General features: G+C 36.2%; 3 protein-coding genes across 3 annotated transcripts; all 3 read left to right on the top strand.

Annotated features, from left to right (window-relative positions):
• Positions 1-1072: 1072 nt before the first annotated feature.
• LOC113285302 (protein enabled homolog) lies at positions 1073-2291 on the top strand. The gene is made up of 2 exons (XM_026534218.1): positions 1073-1165; positions 1276-2291. The coding sequence occupies exons 1-2, from the start codon at positions 1078-1080 to the stop codon at positions 2124-2126; spliced, it is 939 nt and encodes a 312-aa protein (XP_026390003.1). The 5' UTR covers positions 1073-1077; the 3' UTR covers positions 2127-2291.
• A 597-nt stretch (positions 2292-2888) lies between these two features.
• On the top strand, positions 2889-4107 carry LOC113285301 (protein enabled homolog). Its single transcript, XM_026534217.1, has 2 exons — positions 2889-2981; positions 3092-4107. The coding sequence occupies exons 1-2, from the start codon at positions 2894-2896 to the stop codon at positions 3940-3942; spliced, it is 939 nt and encodes a 312-aa protein (XP_026390002.1). The 5' UTR covers positions 2889-2893; the 3' UTR covers positions 3943-4107.
• A 9763-nt stretch (positions 4108-13870) lies between these two features.
• LOC113286515 (mavicyanin-like) lies at positions 13871-14367 on the top strand. The gene is made up of 2 exons (XM_026535108.1): positions 13871-14208; positions 14346-14367. The coding sequence occupies exons 1-2, from the start codon at positions 13871-13873 to the stop codon at positions 14365-14367; spliced, it is 360 nt and encodes a 119-aa protein (XP_026390893.1).
• Positions 14368-22108: the final 7741 nt, after the last annotated feature.

Genomic DNA, 22108 nt, shown 5'->3' with positions numbered 1-22108 from the left:
ACCAGAAACGATGTAAAAACGTCTTACTCATTATCTACTATCAAAAACTTTGAAATAAAAAGAATTTTTGCTCAGATCTGGTCCAAAAAGATAAAATCTGAGCAAGCAGTTCAAAGCTTTTCTTTTTCTTTTGAGAAAGGGAGGAGAAAGAGAGAGAAGTGAGAGAGTCTTTTTTTAATAGTTATATTTTTCAAAGTTTAATAGCACATGGGAACAAAACCAGGGGAATAAAATTAAAGCAGTGGAGAAAACTAGAAACTCAAATGATAGCATCATAATGTCGTTATAATTGTAGGATTACGAAATTAAGTAAACTAACTTTCATTTGTGCCCTACGATTTAATTTGATACTAATATTTGTATAGACAAATTACCGTAACGCTCCTCGTTTACCCATGTAATGTTTCAAAAATATAAATAATGTAAATTTTCCTATATAATATTAGGTTAGACAGATAGATTTTTAGTCTTTCCTAACTAATTTGAGGTTTGTCTAAAATAGTATTCCTTCAGTTTTTAGAAAAACGGTACAATTAATTTTTCATTGTAGCCTGATTGAATTGTATCATTTCCACGGCTTCAACTAGAGACGGACTAGGGAGCCTTTGTAAATATGGAACATCAGCTATAATTAATTGATTACATTCTCCGGCTCTCCGCACAAGCTACTTTGACTTTATGTTTCAAATTAAAGCACAATCAAACAAGTATACGTAGATTACACTGATGGCAATATAGTGGAGTACTATTAGTCTTTTCTGCCAACGGACACTTTGATAATGTTGTTACCAGGTTTAGCTCGGCGCAAGCCAAGCTAGGATATAAGTATCTTTGGATTTTGCCATCGGATGTATACCGTGAAATGATAACATGTTAAATAAAATGAGATTTCTCTAAGGCAGTGGATCCATTCCCATTATTTTAACTATATCCAAAATCTTGACTAGGATACTAGTGTTATTTCACCTAAATTCAGGTCTATAAATAGCTTAACGTGGAACACCAGATTCAACAACAACAAAAAGCTTTCTTTCAAGAAAAAAAGAACAAACTAGAAAGCGGTGCTCATTAATGAAGATGGCGATAAGTGGGAGAACGTCTCCTAGCTTTACTTGCTCTAATGCCCTTCTGGCATTCATATTATGCATGTCTCTCTTCTGTACAGGTTAGTTCCATATATGAGCGCATGAGGTAGTTGATTTCGCTTTGCTTTAAGATTTTCAAACATATATAGGTATCTGTTATCTAATGCATTGATACATCCATATATTGCAGAGTTGGCATCATCAGAAAAATGGTGGCAAAATATTTGTACACCTGGTGATGCATACATCGAGAGGAGATTTTTCAGTAGCATGAATTGTCCCCTTTGCAGTGATTGGTGTAGAAATAATTGTGCAAGTATGAAAAGCTCAGTTGCCATTGACAAGTGCTTATTGCAGGAGAATCAAAAACAGACGTATTGTCAGTGCTGCTGTAACAAACCACCCTCCTCTCCGCCATCACCTCCCCTTCCTCCAGCTACTTCAGAGCCAAAAACATTTACGCTGATTGATTTCCTTGATAATAAGATATGTGCTGCTGGCCAATTATATAAAGAGATTCCACATACGGACGGCATAGGCTGCGCTCTCCAACCTCTATGTGCGGAAAAATGCAAGGAAAAAGGCTTGTTAAACGGAGGGAATCAGTGCCTAGGAATATGTCCGGATGGTTGTAAGAATGATGCGTATCAATGGGTGGAACAGTGTTGTTGTGCACCTCTTTCCCCATCACAACCTCCACCTCCATCCCCATCACCACCACCTCCATCCCCATCACCACCTCCACCATCACCCCCACCGCCACCTCCATCACCCCCACCTCCAACCGCATCACCACCTCCGCCAACACCTCCAGAAAATATATGCAGAGCTGGACAGGCTTTCATTCCAACCCCCATAACAGATTGCAGCCTTTGCACAGCAGGTTATTGTGTTAATAAATGTTTGGAAAATGGAGGTTTACTGGTGAAAATGGGGTGTTCTCCTTCCGTACTATCATGCAAGTGTTGCTGCAAGAGCAGAACGCTGCAATCATCAACTTCTGATCTTAGTTCATCATCGTTATTCTCCGCGACCAAGTGATTAATGGTATTTCAGTGATACTATCATCCAGACTTAATTATCTGAAGCTAATGTGATGATGTATTATTGAGTGATCTTTGTGCAACATTAAGTTTTTAATTTGTTTCTTTAAGCATGTATTATCGAGTGATCGTCTGCATTTTTCATCTTTGGTTGTTCTATTAGGTGTTGGTACGTCTATCGAGGGATGGATCTGTACCAGACAGTTGTGTGATTGTAATTTCCTTTTCTTAATCAGTAAAAAAATACCTTAATGTTGCATATCTTATTTGAATTATACTCGCGCTTGAAACCAAAAATTGGGTGCCATTTTTGCTATAATTAATTGATTACATTCTCCGGCTCTCCGCACAAGCTACTTTGACTTCATGTTTCAAATTAAAGCACAATCAAACAAGTATACGTAGATTACACTGATGGCAATATAGTGGAGTACTATTAGTCTTTTCTGCCAACGGACACTTTGATAATGTTGTTACCAGGTTTAGCTCGGCGCAAGCCAAGCTAGGATATAAGTATCTTTGGATTTTGCCATCGGATGTATACCGTGAAATGATAACATGTTAAATAAAATGAGATTTCTCTAAGGCAGTGGATCCATTCCCATTATTTTAACTATATCCAAAATCTTGACTAGGATACTAGTGTTATTTCACCTAAATTCAGGTCTATAAATAGCTTAACGTGGAACACCAGATTCAACAACAACAAAAAGCTTTCTTTCAAGAAAAAAAGAACAAACTAGAAAGCGGTGCTCATTAATGAAGATGGCGATAAGTGGGAGAACGTCTCCTAGCTTTACTTGCTCTAATGCCCTTCTGGCATTCATATTATGCATGTCTCTCTTCTGTACAGGTTAGTTCCATATATGAGCGCATGAGGTAGTTGATTTCGCTTTGCTTTAAGATTTTCAAACATATATAGGTATCTGTTATCTAATGCATTGATACATCCATATATTGCAGAGTTGGCATCATCAGAAAAATGGTGGCAAAATATTTGTACACCTGGTGATGCATACATCGAGAGGAGATTTTTCAGTAGCATGAATTGTCCCCTTTGCAGTGATTGGTGTAGAAATAATTGTGCAAGTATGAAAAGCTCAGTTGCCATTGACAAGTGCTTATTGCAGGAGAATCAAAAACAGACGTATTGTCAGTGCTGCTGTAACAAACCACCCTCCTCTCCGCCATCACCTCCCCTTCCTCCAGCTACTTCAGAGCCAAAAACATTTACGCTGATTGATTTCCTTGATAATAAGATATGTGCTGCTGGCCAATTATATAAAGAGATTCCACATACGGACGGCATAGGCTGCGCTCTCCAACCTCTATGTGCGGAAAAATGCAAGGAAAAAGGCTTGTTAAACGGAGGGAATCAGTGCCTAGGAATATGTCCGGATGGTTGTAAGAATGATGCGTATCAATGGGTGGAACAGTGTTGTTGTGCACCTCTTTCCCCATCACAACCTCCACCTCCATCCCCATCACCACCACCTCCATCCCCATCACCACCTCCACCATCACCCCCACCGCCACCTCCATCACCCCCACCTCCAACCGCATCACCACCTCCGCCAACACCTCCAGAAAATATATGCAGAGCTGGACAGGCTTTCATTCCAACCCCCATAACAGATTGCAGCCTTTGCACAGCAGGTTATTGTGTTAATAAATGTTTGGAAAATGGAGGTTTACTGGTGAAAATGGGGTGTTCTCCTTCCGTACTATCATGCAAGTGTTGCTGCAAGAGCAGAACGCTGCAATCATCAACTTCTGATCTTAGTTCATCATCGTTATTCTCCGCGACCAAGTGATTAATGGTATTTCAGTGATACTATCATCCAGACTTAATTATCTGAAGCTAATGTGATGATGTATTATTGAGTGATCTTTGTGCAACATTAAGTTTTTAATTTGTTTCTTTAAGCATGTATTATCGAGTGATCGTCTGCATTTTTCATCTTTGGTTGTTCTATTAGGTGTTGGTACGTCTATCGAGGGATGGATCTGTACCAGACAGTTGTGTGATTGTAATTTCCTTTTCTTAATCAGTAAAAAAATACCTTAATGTTGCATATCTTATTTGAATTATACTCGCGCTTGAAACCAAAAATTGGGTGCCATTTTTGCTCACCTACCATGTAAAGTTGGACTATTCTAACAGCCAACTCTGATCACTGATATCTCTTCGAGTAAACTATTAAAAGATTCTTAAACATATTATGCTCAACAAACATGGTAATTTAATTATTTTTTAAAATTATGCCGTTTTTTTTAAATATTTTTTTCCTACTGTTATGCTCGAATCATTTTTTTTTCTGCACATAATGGAAAGAGCGTTATTGACGGGTGTTCAAGCACTATCAATCATACACTTGACAGTGTTCCAAACATAAAAGAGCAGGGGTTTTAATAAAATACCCATGTGAGGAAATGCATTTAATAAAATGTCCACGGTTTTTTCAATATTAATTTACTGCCCACGGTTTGACCTTTTTCATCCTATTTTATTGAAAAAACGGTTAACCGACATTAGTGCGTATGTGGCAATAAATCAGGCTTGGGAAAACATATTCAAGCCCTTGAATCATGTAACTAGGACCTTATTAAACCTTGTGAAACGCCAGACTCACTAACTAGTTAAACCATATGGTTGTAAATCGATTCAAATAATGAACGATAAAGGTTGCCCACCTTTTGAAGGGTTTCCATGGTTATACGACGCACTCTATTTCTTATCCGACGACAGTACCTTTTCCGGCGTCGAAAATCTCTCCATACTCAGACAAATAAAATTAGGATTTCATCCATAAAAGATGCACCAGTTAATTTGAATAACACACCACCAAGATACAAAACATTATTGCACCTACGAATTTGCAGTCAAATAATGAAACGAAACAAAGATCAAGCCATTATCAAACAAAACTCGAGAGTCAAGATACTGATGGGATTACCGTACAGGCATACAACACACAACCTCGCCTACTACTTGATTTATATCAAGCAATTTATTACCATACATCAATTTAAACCCATAAATTTACTCTCAAAACGAAATTAACGAATTTATACCAAACCCCCCAAATTTCATCTTGTGTTGCTGTGATTTCAAAGTGAATGTGAACCCATCCATGAAAATCCATGAAAGCAAGAGCAACTCTTAATTAAATTGACCCCAGAACTAACTCGATTGTTCCAGAGAACTACCGTTGTCGGTGACTCCATTTGCTAACTCTAATCACCGCTTGCATATCCTCCATTATCAACCCTAGGTATCAGCAGTAACACCTGCTATTTTCTTTCTCTTCTTGGGTGTCTTTCCAGCCATTTTATCATTCAAAACAACCCAAAATCACCACGATCTTGCGCCATCATCTCATAGATTATAATCTTGAGAATGGTACAACATCTAATTGGGGTTTGGCAACGAGGGATTGGAAGATATTGGTTAGATCTATTTATTGATTAAGGAAGTGAGATGGGTTTGAGGGGAGATTACATTATTTGTTGATGAGCAGAGAACCTGGTTGTGGGGATGACGGAGGGGACGAAGTTAGGAATTAATGAACAGAGAACCTGCTTGTGGAGATGAGTTGGAGACACTAAGAAGATCTTTTTCCTCATTGATAATTTCAGTCGTAGATTAATCAAACGAACGGTGAAAGATGATCTATAAAAATGAGTAAATTTGTAATTGCGCCCACTATTTTCTCATCTCGTTTGATGATAAATTGACTAAGTAAACGAGTTTTTACTAAAATGGTGGATCCGGACGGAATTCCTAACGGCCGGGCATTAAATTGATATTGAAACAAACGTGGACATTTTCTTAAATATTTTTCCCCACATGGGCCCTTTTTTAAAATTCCCAAAAAGGGTATTAAGTGAAGAAGTGTTCGAAACAAACTAGCATTCCATTAGTAATTGATGGTAAGATTAAAATGGATTTGCCTGTTGAATATCAGTGGAAACCAACTAAATGCACTAGATGTTTGGTTCTTGGCCATGCTGATAAAAGTTGTTCTAGAAATTTGAAGCCAAGATGGACTCCAGAAAAAGTAATTACAGGAACTAATGGTGGGGAGCAGAATGCAGGGGAAAAAGAAATAACAATATTTGGAAATTTGTCCCTCCTGTTGAATTTCCTCCAACCGAGACAATTGAGAAAGTCAAGGAAATCTCAGAATCGGTTGAAGTTTTTCCAACAGTCACTGATCCTAATATTTCTAGTGACGAGGAGAAAAGCTCAGATCAGGCTATTCCTGTTGAACAAGAACGTGTACCTCCACGTCATCTCTTGGTTCAAAGGAATAATGATACTAACAGTATTATTGGAGGGAAAAATTATACAGCTAAGACGAGAGGAAATCTCCAAAATATTTGCAATTTCGGTTGTTACCTTTCGCAAGTAAAACCTAAGAATATTGATGAATATCTTACTGATCCCTTTTGGGTGAATGCAATGCATGAAGAGTTAAATTAATTTCAAAGATAAGATGTATTGGAGATCGTACCTTGTCCCTCAAATATCAATATTGTTGGTATCAAATGGATATTCAAGAACAAGTCTGATGAATTTGGCACTATTGTCAGAAACAAAGCTAGACTTGTCACTCAAGCATATTCACATATTTAGGGTATCGAGTTTGACGAAAGCTTTGCTCATGTGGCACGCCTTGAGTCCATTCGGTTGTTATTGGATCATGCTTGTTTTCTTAAGGTTAAGTTATTTCAAACGGACATTAAATCCGCGTTCCTAAACGGAAATTGAAAGGAATAAGTCTATATTTCTCAACCGTAGGGATTTGAAAATCTTGATTTCCCAGATCATGTCCTTAATCTCAAAAAGGCATTATATGGGTTAAAACAAGCACTTCGTGCCTGGTTCGAAAAACTAACTACTTCTCTTCTTAGGAAAGGTTTTTCGAGAGGTGGAGCTGATAAACCATGTTTACCAAATGGAGTGGGAAAGATGTTGTCATTTCTCAAGTTTATGTGGATGATATCATCTATGGATCCACTTATAAAAAACTTGCCAAAGATTTTCAAGTTTCTGTTGGAAAGGAGTTTGAAATGAGCAATGTTGGTGAATGAAAATTCTTTTTAGGATTACAGATTCAACAACATAAGGATGGAATTTACTTATATCAAGAAAAATATGCTAAGGATCTTGTAACAAGGTTCGATCTTGATAAGTCAACTGCAAAACTAACACCAATGCCCGCTACTGGTTAAGTACATCGGGATGAGAAGGGAGTAAATGTGGATCAAAATATTTATTGATCTATCATTGAAAGCCTTTTATATCTTACAGTTTCTAGACCTGATATTACTTTTAGTGTTGGTTGTTGTGTCAGATTTCAGGCGAATCCAAAGAAATCTCATCTTAAGGCTGCAAAGAGGATCATGCGATATATCCAACACACTTCCGGGTATGATCTATCTTATACTTTTGATACTAACACTGATATTACTGCCTATTCAGATGCAGATTGGGCAGTATGTGTGGAAAACAGAAAGAGAATAGGTGGATTTTTTTATGTTGGGTTGAATATTATAGCATGGCATAATGATAAGTGCATAATTCATATGATTTTAGTGTCCATTCCGTACTTGCTTTAGCTATTATTCTTGCATATTTTCGTATTATTACTCTTGTTTTCTCTTATTTATCTTCATTAGGTGAATCTTCCAAAAAAAAGCTACAAAGTGCTGAAAATATATATAAATAGAAGTATTCCACGTATCCAACTGCCTAAGTCCAAGAGAAGTGGAAGAAGTGCGACGAAAAGGAGCAAAACGCTCGAAATCAAGAGACGGGCCAAAGACCAAGATTAACTCATTCAAATCAAGTATTTCTCATCACCATATTGAATAGAATTTAATGATAAAAATAATTCAAAAAGAATGAGGTCATTCCGAGTTCGGACGAAGAAGTTGTGGCCAAAACGAGTTTTTATCGAATACCGAAGAAGGTAAAGTATGCATACGGGTATGCATACTTGAAGTCCAAAAATTTCTGCTGGATTTTGCAGTACGCGTACGGGTACGCGTACTTAAAGTCCCTGAATACCTTATTTTTAGGTTATGAAGGCCTAAGTGCACGTTTGGAGTCACTATTTCGTTTTTTCGGGTCGGGTTCCTTAACCGACTAGGATACGTGAAGGCCAAGTAATGTAAACCTATAAAAAGGTATTAAGTTATGTAAAAAAGATATCGTCTCATATCACAAGTTTTACATCAAAACCTAGGGTTTACCCCTTTAGGGGGAAACCACCATTATTCATCTTCTTTGTAATATGAGTAGCTAAATCCTTTGTTGATTAAGGATGAATTCAATGTTCTAAGCGTGAAGTTTTATTAATAATACAAATCTATTGGGAATTTTTATCATCATCGTTTGTTTTCATTATATCTAGGGTTTATGATTGATTCTTAGATTGATTTGGGTGCGCAACTAGATTAGTCTATTGATCATTCTATTACTAGTAGAAGTTAGGAGATAAGTAATCATCGATTAACTCTCTACACAAGTAGAAATCGCGAGACCTTACAGAGGGATTTTGTAGAGGAATCGTGTGTGAAAACAACACCAGCAAGTGGACCTTGATCTAAGAGTTCAACTACTAGGTTCAACCTAATTTACAAATAATAAAGCGTTCAATTGGATTACACCTTGAGTGAGCTACTACTTGGTGGTTCAGTTGAATAGAATCTGATATTGGAGAGCTTCCATATCCGTGGTATAAGGAGTTTTGGGGATAGCACTGAGCTATATTCTATTCTACTATTGGTGATGAATGGTTATAATGGAAAATATATAAGTATTTTAATCCTGTTAACGCTTGGTAACGACGAAGGATTCCTTAATCATCTTTCTTTTCTTATTGTCTTTATATTTATCTCATAACCAAAACCCCCCTTTGTTATTTACTTTGTTTTGCTAATCAAATAACCTATCAATTACACAACTCTTTGTGGGAACGATCTCTTACTACCGCTATATTACTAGTTAATTAGTGGGAAATATCTTTATTAATTTGTTGTGCGTACGACAGCCCATCACATGGCAAGAAACAAAACTCACAATCCTTGTCTACATGCGAAGCAGAGTACATTGTTGCGGGTTCATGTTGTACTCAACTTCTATGGATTATGGAATTAATACTGGTATAATGAAGATTATGGACTGAGAATCTTGTTGAGCACTCAAGAACTAAGCACATTGACTTAAGGTATCATTTTGTTAGAGATATCTATGAAAATAATATTATCAATATGGAATTTTTTCCTCCGAACAACAACTGGATGACATTCTCACCAAACCTTTAGATACTGCTAGGTTTCAACACTTACGGCAGTCTATTGATGTTGTTTTGGTTCATTAGTTTTCTAGCCTTTTTCCCCTGGTCTCAAGGATTAGAACGTCAGTGTACTGTTGATTCAATGTCACATTTTTTTCCTAAATAGATAACAGTTCTGTTAGGTCAAAGTTTTTTTGAAATTCTTCTTTTCTTGTAAAAGTAAGGTCGCTCTTGTTGTTCTTTCGGGAATGACATTTTATGGGGGAGAGTTCTTTTTGAACTTTTGCTTAAATGCCTAATCTTTGTGGGGAGTGCGGCTGTGAAATATTATAGGAGTTTTCTTGTATCTTTATAAACTCCTTGATGAATACCCTAGTTTCGACTATGCGAAATCATCTAAACAAAGTTTATATGTTTATTTCTTTTGGTCATAAAGTGTCTCTATGAAAATTTCATGAGGATCCCACTAGTTTTCATATCATTGCCAATTTTTATTGAAAAAACGGGGAGAATTAATGTGTAGTTCACACTAAATATACATATGGTTTACGGATCATTATGTAAGGGGAGTGATTTTGATGTTGAGATGTAGTATTTACTAAGGGGAAGTGACACATATCACCATAGTATTGTTGTCAAAGTTGTGGTACAATTGAACTTTGATGTTGTGTAATAATACTATGACATTGTATAACAATGATAGAGAGCAACTGTTTTCTCATTGTTATAGCTACGGATCTTCAACAAATGTGATGATGAATTGAACACCTTTAGAATCATGGAGTACTTGGAAGTGACGAAGATATCGAGTAGTGTTGAAGAACAAAGAAGATCAAAGCATTTGTATGTATTGATAGTTTTTTATTGATAGTTTTGTCGCTAAAATTGACAAAGGGGGAGATTGTTAGAGAACTTCTCGGTCGAACTCGCAACCGTTGCTATCTTAAGCTTGTTTGCCAAGTTTAGTGATCAAAACTATAAGTCTTTATTCCTAGTCTAATTATAGTAATTTCTCGGACTAGGATAGATTGTGTAGTTGAGATTTAGACTTCATGGCATTAATCAATTGAAGACAAAGAACTACTAAGGAGAGCTTGTGGAACTTCATCAACAAAAGTATGTGGAGACTGAAACTCATCTATCACTCAGAAAGTTTATTTCTACTCTATCTCCCTTCTTGAGACAAAAGTTGTATTACTATATAGTATTTCGATTATACACATTTGATATTTCGAGCTGAGTTTAACTTGCTTATATATTTCTCGAAATATGTGTTGGTAAGCTTTCACTTTAACCAATTTCATCTTATATTCTTGATGCCAGTCAAAAGATGATCATGTGAAAATTGCTTAGTAACATCTTACATGATTTGTATGAGAAAATCATTTAATGTAAACCTGGAATGTTTCGTATTGATTATTCCAATATCTTGAAAATCGCTTTGATGCTAATAGTTAGTGAAAACAACTATTGTTATCCTCTAAGAAAGTTTCAATAATTGAAATGGAGTTTAGAACGACTAACCATTATTGGATATAGCATAATATGCATACTTGCATATATGTTGTCCATATATGAAACCATGGAATGCATACCCGTACGCGTACTGCTTGGTTTGGTGAAAGTCTGGGAACCATGGTATGCATACACGTATGCGTACTCATTGGTTAAGTGAAGTCTGGGAACTTAAGTATGCATACCGGTATGCATACTGGCGTAAATCTCAAGTTCCAGAATACTACTGAGGTTGGTGATATGCGTTCTGGCGAACCCAAACTCAGTTCGGCTAATTAGGTATGCAAACCGGTATGCGTACCTGAGCTGGTTAAATTCTAAAATCGGTTATTCATGAACTAATACATTTATAAATTAATGAATGCATTCTTTTTCAAACCGTGGCTATAATGATCATGAATTGATTCAAGTGAATCAAAATCGATTTTGCTTCAATCGTGTTTTGTATACTTCTACAAGAATATAAACAATTGAACAACTCCACAATTAGTTTCATTTGAGTCATTTGGACTAGTTTTGATTAAGATGAATATGGTTAATATGAAAGTGATCATATGGCTAACTTCGGTTAACTATTGCTGAACTAACTGTGTGCACATGTTTAGGTACGGTTGCCCTTATCTAAATGAAAGCATATTTCATTTGTGTATAACACGCTAAGTTCGATCTAACGGTTGAAAGATATTAGCTTGAATCTAATCAGGTTTTCATATAACGGTGAATATTGAATGCCTTGTTACCAAGGTATCTTAGATTGCAAACCCTAATTTGAAAACTATATAAAGAAGAACTCTAGCAACTGGGAAACCTAATGACCACACCTCCTGTGTGAAACTAGTTGCATATGGAGTCGATTCTCCTTTAACCTTAGGTTTTTCACGAAACCCTGTAGGTTACCGAATTGAATACTTCATTGGGGTTATGAAGCAAGAACCAATTATTTTCTCTATAGTTGCGTGCTCTGACTTTCTTTATTCTATCGTATCGAGTATTATCTTCTCTAAGATTTTCTCGAGATTGATCTCCGATATGCAAGATAAAAAGTAGTCACTAACATCTCCATCTCATCATTTGTGATTCCACAATATCTTGTTTCGCTATCATACGATTAAGATTATTGTAAGGTGATTGATATTTCTAGGCCGTTCTTCGGGAATATAAGTCTGGATTATTAATTGGTTCCTCTTCAACTTCATTTATCAAAAGACGGAACAAAAATCTTGGGTATTTCTGTGGGAGACATATTTATTCATAACAATAGACTTTTCTATATAAGACAGATTGGTTTATCAAGTCTTCGACTTTGGGTCATAGCAACTCTTAGTTGTAGGTGAGATCAGCTAAGGGAATCAAGTGCGCAGAGTCCTGCTGGGATTCAGAGGCGTAAGGAACGCGACTGTACCATGAATCAGTGTGAGATTGATTAGGGTTCAACTAAATTACAGTCCGAAGTTATCTTGCGGTAGGCTAGTATCTGTAGCAGCTTAATATAGTATGGTGTTCAAATCTGGACTAGGTCCCGGATATTTTCTGCATTTGCGGTTTCCTCGTTAACAAAACTTCTGGTGTCTTTGTTATTTATTTTCCGCATTATATTTGTTTATATAATAGAAATATCACAGGTTGTGTGTTAAATTCAATCAGTTCTTGAATCCGACCTTTGGGTTGTTGATCGAATTGATTGACACTTGGATATTGGTTTGTGATACCGTCCAAATTATTTCTCTTATTCAATTAGGCTCGCAAATTCCTATTTGTTTTATTGAGGATTGAATTGATAAATTGAGATATAAACTCTTTGATATACTTTTCTTAAGATTGAGTCTAACTGTCTAGTTGGTTCTCTTGAAAGTATATTGGAGTTTGTCCATACAGATTGCTAAGCGAAATATTGTGTGTGCTTGTTAGACCCCGCTTTTTCAGTTATATTTATTATCTCAATTACTCGCTTGAAATTCCAGTGTTTATTGAGAATAAATATCCTTAATTTGCATTAAGAACATCAACTTCTAGCTTTTGTACTAGACTTGAACCAAGAAAAAAAAATTCATATGAATCATATGCGACTTTCGTCTTTCAGAAATGGATAATAGATAGAGTTAGAAACTTTATCAATACCATCAGTCTAAAATGATGGAAAGCGTAAATGAAAAGAACGATAAAAAATTTCTTCGTCGTAGCCCGTCTTAGAAGATATAAAGTGTTCTCGTTGTTATTACGTTATTAATTAATTAGTTTGTATCTTGCAAATGGATCATTACCTGATCTCACATATCAAAATTAACATGGAAAATCACAAAAATCACAAAACAGGTAGGTGCAACAGACAAACACTCTTTGTTATGCCGAATAAAAAGCCAAAGGTTACATGAAAAAACACTACAGTAGTACTTGGATATAAGAATATCAATGGGGACATATAAAAGTATTATTATGTAGAGGTTCACTTGGAAAAGGTACAGGCTAATTTTAACACATTTGTGTAATAAAAACATAAAAATGACATTATGATAAACAAATATTTATTAGAAATGTTTAAATTATTCATAAGATTTCTATTTCTTTTACTATGCATCTAAAAACTATGTTTAGTTTGTCACAATTCATACAATCATTAATACAAAATTATATATAGGAGAGAGATCCGTGGACACTCTTATATGCACAGTATCATACATGATTTGTGCCATTTTCTTCACAAAACTCAAACGACAAAAAATTTAATTATAAATTTATAACTGGCCTAAATTGGGAGCAGAAAATTTTATTCTATATGAAGGTTCAACTGTATAATTATTTACTACTAAACAGTAGTGTACATTGCACTACACAAACCAGAACTTCATGGTATTTTAAATTGTCTTAGAGCTTCTCCAATGGTTAGTGTGCTAAACAAGATTATTGTGTGCAGTTTATTATTATGACAGACACACTGAATAATGTGGTTGAAGTTGATTTTACCAATTTTAGAAGCTGTAATGCCTCGTCACCAATGGATTTGTACACCATGTCAGGAAATGTCATAATCCCTCTCACTGCTGCAGGACACTTTTTCTTCATTTCCACTGACCACTGTTCATGTGGTCAAAAAGTGGATATAAGGATCCTAAGTGGTCCATCTCCCAAGTCTCCCACCACCACCAAACCACGCCAGGAAGAAGAGCACGGAAATGAGAATGAGAATAACGCTGCCGTAAAGGCAGCGTCATTTTTCATCACAACATTTTCTATTTTCCTATCAGTGATTGTTGGGTCTGGGTTTGTCCCTTTTTCTTTTAATTTACCGCATACACAGGGGGATCCAATTCCCTAAATCACTATCTTTGGCTACAAATTTAACATATGTGGTCAGAATCAGAATAGTACTGGTTAGTGTGTTTAGTTTAATGTTGCAGTGCTAATGTTGGTACTGTTTAATGTTTGTATTTCATGGCTAATGTTAGTTCACATTGGTCGATCATTGATGATCTTGTTGTGGGTTTGGATGCTAAATGTTCATTCAGGATAGAGTTATAAGCAGGCTTAACAGTAAAAAAATCCATTATTAGATAGTTCCCATCTTAGCTTGTCAGTACCTTCCATGGGAATTCTAATATGAGAGATTTCATTCACAGTGTTGTCATCAAAAAAAGCATGAAATGTATCAAAATTCCAGGTTTTCAAATCATGATCAATAAGTTGACTCACAGTTGTAATACCATAGGAGTAGAATTGGTTAGATTGGTGGCTTGTGCATATTTGGAATCCAAGTATCTTTCCATCACCAATTTCCCAAATATAATGTTTTTTTTATAATGTGAAAACCTTTACACATGCCTTGCCAGATTCATGATCCTTGTCTATTAACACTATCAATCCTTTAGCACCGGAAAAATACCATTCTTTCAAAATAACAGCCCAAGGCTTCTCAAGATTAGTAATCAACCTCCAAGAAAGCTTGACAAGAAGAGTTATATTCAACATATCAGTTTTCCTAATATCGATCCCACCAAGATATTTAGGGAGAGCAATATCTCTCTAACCTTTTGGATAGTACCCCTTTTCATTATCCTTTTTCCCCCACCAAAAGTTCATTTGGATATTACCCATTTTATCGGTGAGTTCTTTAGGCATTGGGAAAACAACTAAGTGATGACTTCCTAGACTGCCTAACACATATTGGTTCATGAAAGTTTTTCCTGGAGATGCTAAGAAAATGGATTGCCAATTTTCTAGTATACCTCCAAAGCTATCTAGTAGATTAACGAAAGAGTCATTCTTCCTTTTTTGAAGAAGCTGGGGAACTCCAAGGTATTTCTCATTCAAAGACATTCTCTTGATTCTAAATATGTTTGCTTGGTCATTTTTGACGGAGTTAGGAACTTTACTACTAAAATCTAGAGCATATTTTTCGAACTTAACAACCTGACCTGAGAACTTGCTGAACTGGTCAATCAAAGACGATAAATTTCTAGCATCCTTATTCCTTGCTTTAACGAAAATGAGACAATCATCAGAAGAAAAAAATAAGTGAGATATTGAGGGGCACTTTTTATTTATTTAAACTCATGAATAAGATTGTTTTTCTCAGCTAGGATTAAACTTCTAGAGAAACACTCAATGCATAGAATAAACAAGTAGGGTGACAGGAGGTCACCCTGTCTTGAACCCCTTTAAGGGAGATAACACTACATGGGGATCCATTGAGAAATATAGAAGTTGAAACTGTTGTGATGCACAGTTCTATCATACTATACCAAGTATTAGAAAAACTCAATTTCTGGAGATTATCAATAAGAAAACACCGCTCTACTCTGTCAAAAGCTTTTGAATCCAATCTAATTGTTGCACAACCATCAATAGCTTTAGTTTTTTCAATGGAATGAATTAACTCACGTGCAATGATGTTATCATGTATTGAACTACCAGACAAGAAAGCAGTTTGAGATGGATGGATAATCTTATGAAGCACATATTTAATCCTGGAAGGTAATAATTTAGAGATAATTTTGTAGGACACATTACAAAGGCTTATAGGTCTAAAATCTACAGCAATTTTAGGGAAAGCATTCTTGGGGACAAGAGTGGTGAAATTATGGTTTAACTGTTTTAACAAGTGGTGAGAGTGAAAAAAAGCTTGGACCATTTTAACCACATCATTTCCTACAGTGTCCCACATTAATTGGTAGAAGCCAGGTGGGAAACCATCTGGGCCAGGAGATGTCCAAGGTTCCATTTCAAAAACAATCTTTTTAACCTTTTCATCACTAGGAATAGCAATTAACATGTTGTTATCAGCATCATCAATTTTGGCTTGCATGCTACTAAGATAGTTAATAGAACTAGGAGGATTAGAAGTCTTACTCATGCTTCTAAAATGTCTTAGAAGTCCATTCTCTATGTCTTTCTTATCATCCAACCAAACCCCTATACTAGATTGTAAAGAATCAATTTGGGTTATTTGCCTTGTGAAGTTTGCTTTTTGGTGATAATATGTTGTGTTTCTATCATCTAGGATAAGATAATCATCCTTACCTTTCTGTCTCCAGAAACCATCTTTAATGTCATACCAGTACTTGAGTTTTTGAGCTAACTCCTCCATCTTGTTTGCATTATGAGAGATTTTATTACTAGTGATAGCAGATAACTGAGATTCAAGGTTAGCAATCTAAGTCTGTATATTACCAAAGTGATGGTAGTTCTAATGATTAAGGCTAACTTTAGTATTTTTGAGACATTGAACAAATTGATAAGTAATAGAACCATTAGTATGACTTTTCCTTTAAGACTTAATCAGATTAGAACAACTAGCATATCTGAACCAAGACTTATTAACTCTAAAAGACTTTTTTAGTATTGTTATCCTTTTTCCTAGTTAGTAGCATAATGGGACAATGATCACTCCCAACTACAGTCATATGATAAAGAGCAGCATTAGGGTAGTTAACATTCCATTCAAGAGAGGTAAGATCTTTATCTAGGATCTCTAGAATCAAATCAGTTTCATTCCTTATATTAGTCTGTTAGAGCATTGCTCGGTCGAACTCGCATGTGTTGCTATCCTAAGAATGTTTGTCAATGTTAGTGATCAAAACTATAAGTCTTGATTTCTAGTCTACTATAGCTAAGTCTCGGACTAGGATAGAAAGTGTAGTTGAGCTCAAGGACTTCATGGCGATTCATCATTCAAGAAGAAGAACTACTCAAGGAACCGGTGGAACTTCTCGACAAAAAGATATGTGAAGACTTGAACTTATCTGTTCAAAAGTCTATCTACTCTATCTCCTACTTCTTGAGACAAAAATTCGTATGCTATATATAGACTTAGATTATACACAATTGGTATTTCGAGCTGAGTATACCTCGCCTATCTATATCTCGAAATATGCGTTGGTAAGCGTTTCGCTTCGGCCATGTTTATCTTTACCTAGCGACGAAAGCCATGATTTGTTTCAATCACTTTGAAAATTGCTTTGACGAGAAATAGTGTAACAACTATATAACGTCCTCTAAGAATGTTTCAATGGTTGGAATGAGAGTTTAGATTACATAACCAATGATGGACATAAGTATTGTTGTGGAAAAACATATGTGCATAAGTCATATCCCTTGAACCAAAGTTTGCGAACTTTTTTGATAAAGAGAAACCGGAAGAATGGCTTGTTGCCAAGTTCGTGAACTTCCGAACTTCTCATCCCGAGAAATTCTGTTGGAGTTGACAAACGTGTTGCATGAGTACCAATCCTCGAACCCATTCCGTGAACCGGCAGAAAGTCTTTGCCGATATTTTCTGCCGGAGTTTGTAAACTTTGCCCGGTTGCTTAAGTCCGCGAACCTAGTGTGCGAACTTAAGAAGGTTATATATCTGAAGATGATTTCTGAACTTAAACTTATAAAGACTAAGGAATGCCGTTTGCAAACCGTGGTTATAAAAGTTCATGAACCGATTCAAGTGAATCAAATCATCTTTACTTCAATTGTGTCTTGTGTAGTACATAACATTTCCTTGCAATTGAACAACTCTCTAACTAGTTCATTTGAAGTCATTTGAACTAGTTATGGTGAAGAAGAATATGGTTGGTATGAAATGCTCATATGGATAACCTTTTGGTTAACTATTGTTGAACCAAAAATGTACACGTTTGGGTACGATTAACAAACCTAGAAGCGCGCATTTCATTTGTGTATAAAAATCTAAGTTTTCGATCTAACGGTTGAGAAATATTATCTTGAATCTAAATCAGGTTTTCATCTAACTGCTTATATTGTTTGCTTTGTGACCAAGGCGAAACCTTGACTTGAAAGACTATATAAAGGAGACATCTAGTATTGTGCAAAACTAATCCCCACACTTCACGTGTGATACTAGTTTGCGTGCTAGAGTCGATTCTCCTTTAACCTTTGGTTTTCTTTTTCTTAAACCAGGTTAACGACTTAAAGACTTCACTGTGATTATGAAGCCATACCGATACTACTTTTATCGTAGTTGTGTGATCTAATCTTGCATCTTCTATCGTACGAGTACAATCAGATTGATTGGCTTGAGATTAATATCTCTGATAGGCAAGATGTAAAAAGTAGTCACAAACATGTTCGTCTCATTGTTTTTGATTCCGCAACATCTTGTTTCGCTACCATACGATTAAGATTGTTGTGTGGTGATTGATTTATCTAGGTTGTTCTCCGGGAATATAAGACCGGATTATCAATTGGTTCCTGTTCACCTTGATTATTATAAAAAGATTGAACAAAAATTTAGGGTTTTTCTGTGGGAGACAGATTGATCCTTTGATAGACTTATCTGTGTAAGGAAGATTTGTTTATTTTTAAAGCCTGCGATTTTGGGTCGTAGCAACTCTTAGTTGTGGGTGAGATTAGCTAAGAGAATCAAGTGCGCAGTACCTGTTGGGATCAGAGGCGTAGGGAGTACAATTGTACCTTTGATCAGTGGGATACTGATTTGGGTTCAACTACAGTCCAGTACGAAGTTAGTTGGGAGTAGGCTAGTGTCTATAGCGGCTTAATACAGTGTGTGCTCAATCTGGACTAGGTCCCGGTGTTTTTCTGCATTTGCGGTTTCCTCGTTAACAAAATTTCTGGCGTATGTGTTATTTCAGTTTCCACATTATATTGTTTTATCTTTATAATTGAAATTATACAGGTTGTGTGTTAGATCATCAATTAGAGTAATCCAACCTTTGGTTATTGATTGCCATTCATTGATCCTTGGATATTGGTCTTTGGTACCATCCAAGTTATTCCTTGTATTTGATTAGTACTCGCAGTTTTGTTTGAGGAAATCAAATCAAGAGAGAGAGATATAAACTTGTTGATGTACTTTTAATTGATTGAGTCTTGTTGATTCTCTTAAAAATATATTCTAGTTTGACCATACAGATTGCTAAGCGAAATATTGGGTGGTGTTGTTAGACCCCCGCTTTTTTAATTGGTATCAGAGTAGGCAAACACGTTCAAGACCTCAAAAGTCTGTGTTTGTAGCGATCTGACTCTATGGACGACAAGTACATCTCTGATAACACAACACCAGTTCAGAGCCACTCACGTGAGTCTCAAAGGGTTGAAACTTCTGAGAAAAACTCAAGAACTTGTCCATTGACTGAAACTATTTTCGACTGGAAAAAATATCTTGATAACAGTTGGATGATCTTTCAGATGATAGTGATTCAGAAGAAGGAAAAAGTATTGATGAGGAAGTCTCTCAATATATCAATCTGTTTGATCGTGCCTTGAAAGAAAAGAATTCAACAACGTGCTTGAGTAAATACATGGGTCCTCTTTGTCAAGAAAACAGAAAGTTGAGAAAACTCTTTAAAGGATATGGTGGTGGATATAAACTCTTACAATATATCGTTAAAGACCGTGAATAAGATGTATGCACAAAAAAATATGAATGTGATAATCTTTTTCGAAATCTCCTCGTGTTGAAAGAAAGACTTGCAAAAACTGAAGCAAGATATGACTCTCAACAAAAACGTTTTTGCGACAAATAGCGCAGTCTTCTCGCCAAAGAAAAATCCTTGGAGACTGAGCTTGTAGCTTCTCTTAATAAAGTAAAATCACTGGAAGAGAGTCTGAGTATATTTAATTCTAGCTCTACAAAATTATCTTCTATGCTTGGAGCATGTAAGGAACACCGTAGTACACGTGGTCTGGGATATAAAGGAATAGACGCTCCAAAAACTAGTAAGATCAACTTTGTTAAAGCTAGTGATAATTCTCCATGTGAAAAACCTTTAGTAGCTTGCAATGGTCCCAAAAACAAGGATTCTGCTCCTTCTAATTCTGCTCACAAGAGAACAGTTAAAAATAATTCCTTTAACTGTAATTACTGCGGGAATAAAGGACATTCTGAGCAAAGATGTCGTTATCGGTTGAGGAATGAAAAGCTTCATAACATTCTTACTTGGATGTCTAAAGAAGTCATTAAATCGGTTTCACACATTGTTGAAAAAGGCACTTTAAACACTTAAGGAATGTACTGTGATAAGTCCTTTCTTAGTTGTGTGTTCAAAACAAAAAATGCCTACAATGGAAGAAGGAAGAATGGCGAAAGGGTGAATGACCCTGTAAAGAGAAAAAGGCATAGGAGAAAGAAAGAAAAGTTGAGTTCCTCATCTCTCCCTGAAGAAAGCTGCAAATCCAAAACTTCCGCTCCAGATTTCTTACATATCAACAATCGAGTCTCAGATCTAAAAATCAGTGTAAACAGACTCAAATGGAGCATCAAGAAAACATGGAAAACAGTTGACTCAGGTACTCCTAACCCTTTTCTGATAAAACTTCTTCAGCTATGACGAGTAATGTCTCTCTAAATACCCTTGATAAAGGAAAAGAAGAAGTGAATATTGATGAGCAAGATGCTCATCTTAATACACCATGACTGTTTGAAGCCGCATCCCGATTTTCTATAAAAGGTGGATGCTCCTTGTTCTCAAGATGACTCATCTTAGGAAAGTTATCGGGGTTGTTTTAAATTCGTTGTTAAGTGTTTTTTTTTTTTTTTAAAATAATAATTTGGTCCTCGTGTTCCTTCATCTCTTCTCCGAGTGTCTGTCTCTCGGCATCTTTGAATAATTGTGCTTATCCTTTCCCCGGGTCTCACATGTGTGACTGACCAAGTACACATACTGATAGACACATTTTTGTGTCCAATTTGTTCTCAATACTATATATTGTTGGCACTCAATTTTGTACTAATTTTGTTATTTTATGTATTTGTAGGTATTTTTTGGAAATAAATATTTTTGGAAAATTCGGCTCGAAAAGTTGATTTGTCACCCGGAGGACAAGTGTTATTCGGACTCTCGCTTTTGGATAAGGGGTAACCTAATTACTAAGGGGCACCCCCAGGTCACCCCAAGGCAGCTGCTATTCGCACCCCAGTTCTGATTAGGGGGGAGGACATCTTCTTCCCAAATTCAAAAACCAAAAATTGGCGGGAAAAAAATATATCAACTGGCAGATGTTTGCTGGAATTTTTGAACGTGTTCTAGGGCGATTCAACGGCTTATTTTTTGTAGGAAGTTGTGTTATGACCTATCAAACACGTTTTGGGCTTTTGGTTCGATCAAATTTGGCCATAATTAGCTGGACAATTCACGGAAGCAAAACAGGGAAACACGGGTTGGACACGGGATTGGAGAAGATTTGAGCGTGTTCTTCTCATGCATGAGGGCTCTAGCAACGTTGTGGGTCGTGTTTAAACACTTCTAGAGTGACCAGGATGGAAATCTATGCGTACCAGAGCAAGAATGGAAAGAAAATATTTCAATAATATTTTTCTTTACTGCCGAGTTAAAGAAAATTATATGGAGTAATTGAGGGAGATTCAACGAGCTGTAGGTGTATAAATATGTTCCCTGGGAGTACTAGAGAGGCTTTCGAGAGTTTTGGGGAGGTTTGGAGGCGAGCAGAGAGGCGCAGGAGGAGTTGCAGAGAAGTTACCTGCTGCTGCTGCTGCCATTAACACGCCTGAAGAACACGAAGAACACACTTACCAGAACCGTCGTTTTCCAACAGTCTTAAAACAGCAGCGACAGCGACAGTGGAAGCTAAGTATCGTTGTTTCTGTTACAGCAGTGGTAAAGTAACGTTGTTTTCTGGACGCCTTCTGTGGGTCGCAGATTCACTGTTTTAGTTCTTCTTTATCTTTCAATCA

Source organism: Papaver somniferum, chromosome 6 (genome assembly GCF_003573695.1).
Source record: "Papaver somniferum cultivar HN1 chromosome 6, ASM357369v1, whole genome shotgun sequence".
NCBI lineage: Eukaryota > Viridiplantae > Streptophyta > Magnoliopsida > Ranunculales > Papaveraceae > Papaver > Papaver somniferum.
The sequence above is the reverse complement of the archived record's forward strand: the minus strand, read 5'-3'. Positions and strand labels throughout refer to the sequence as shown.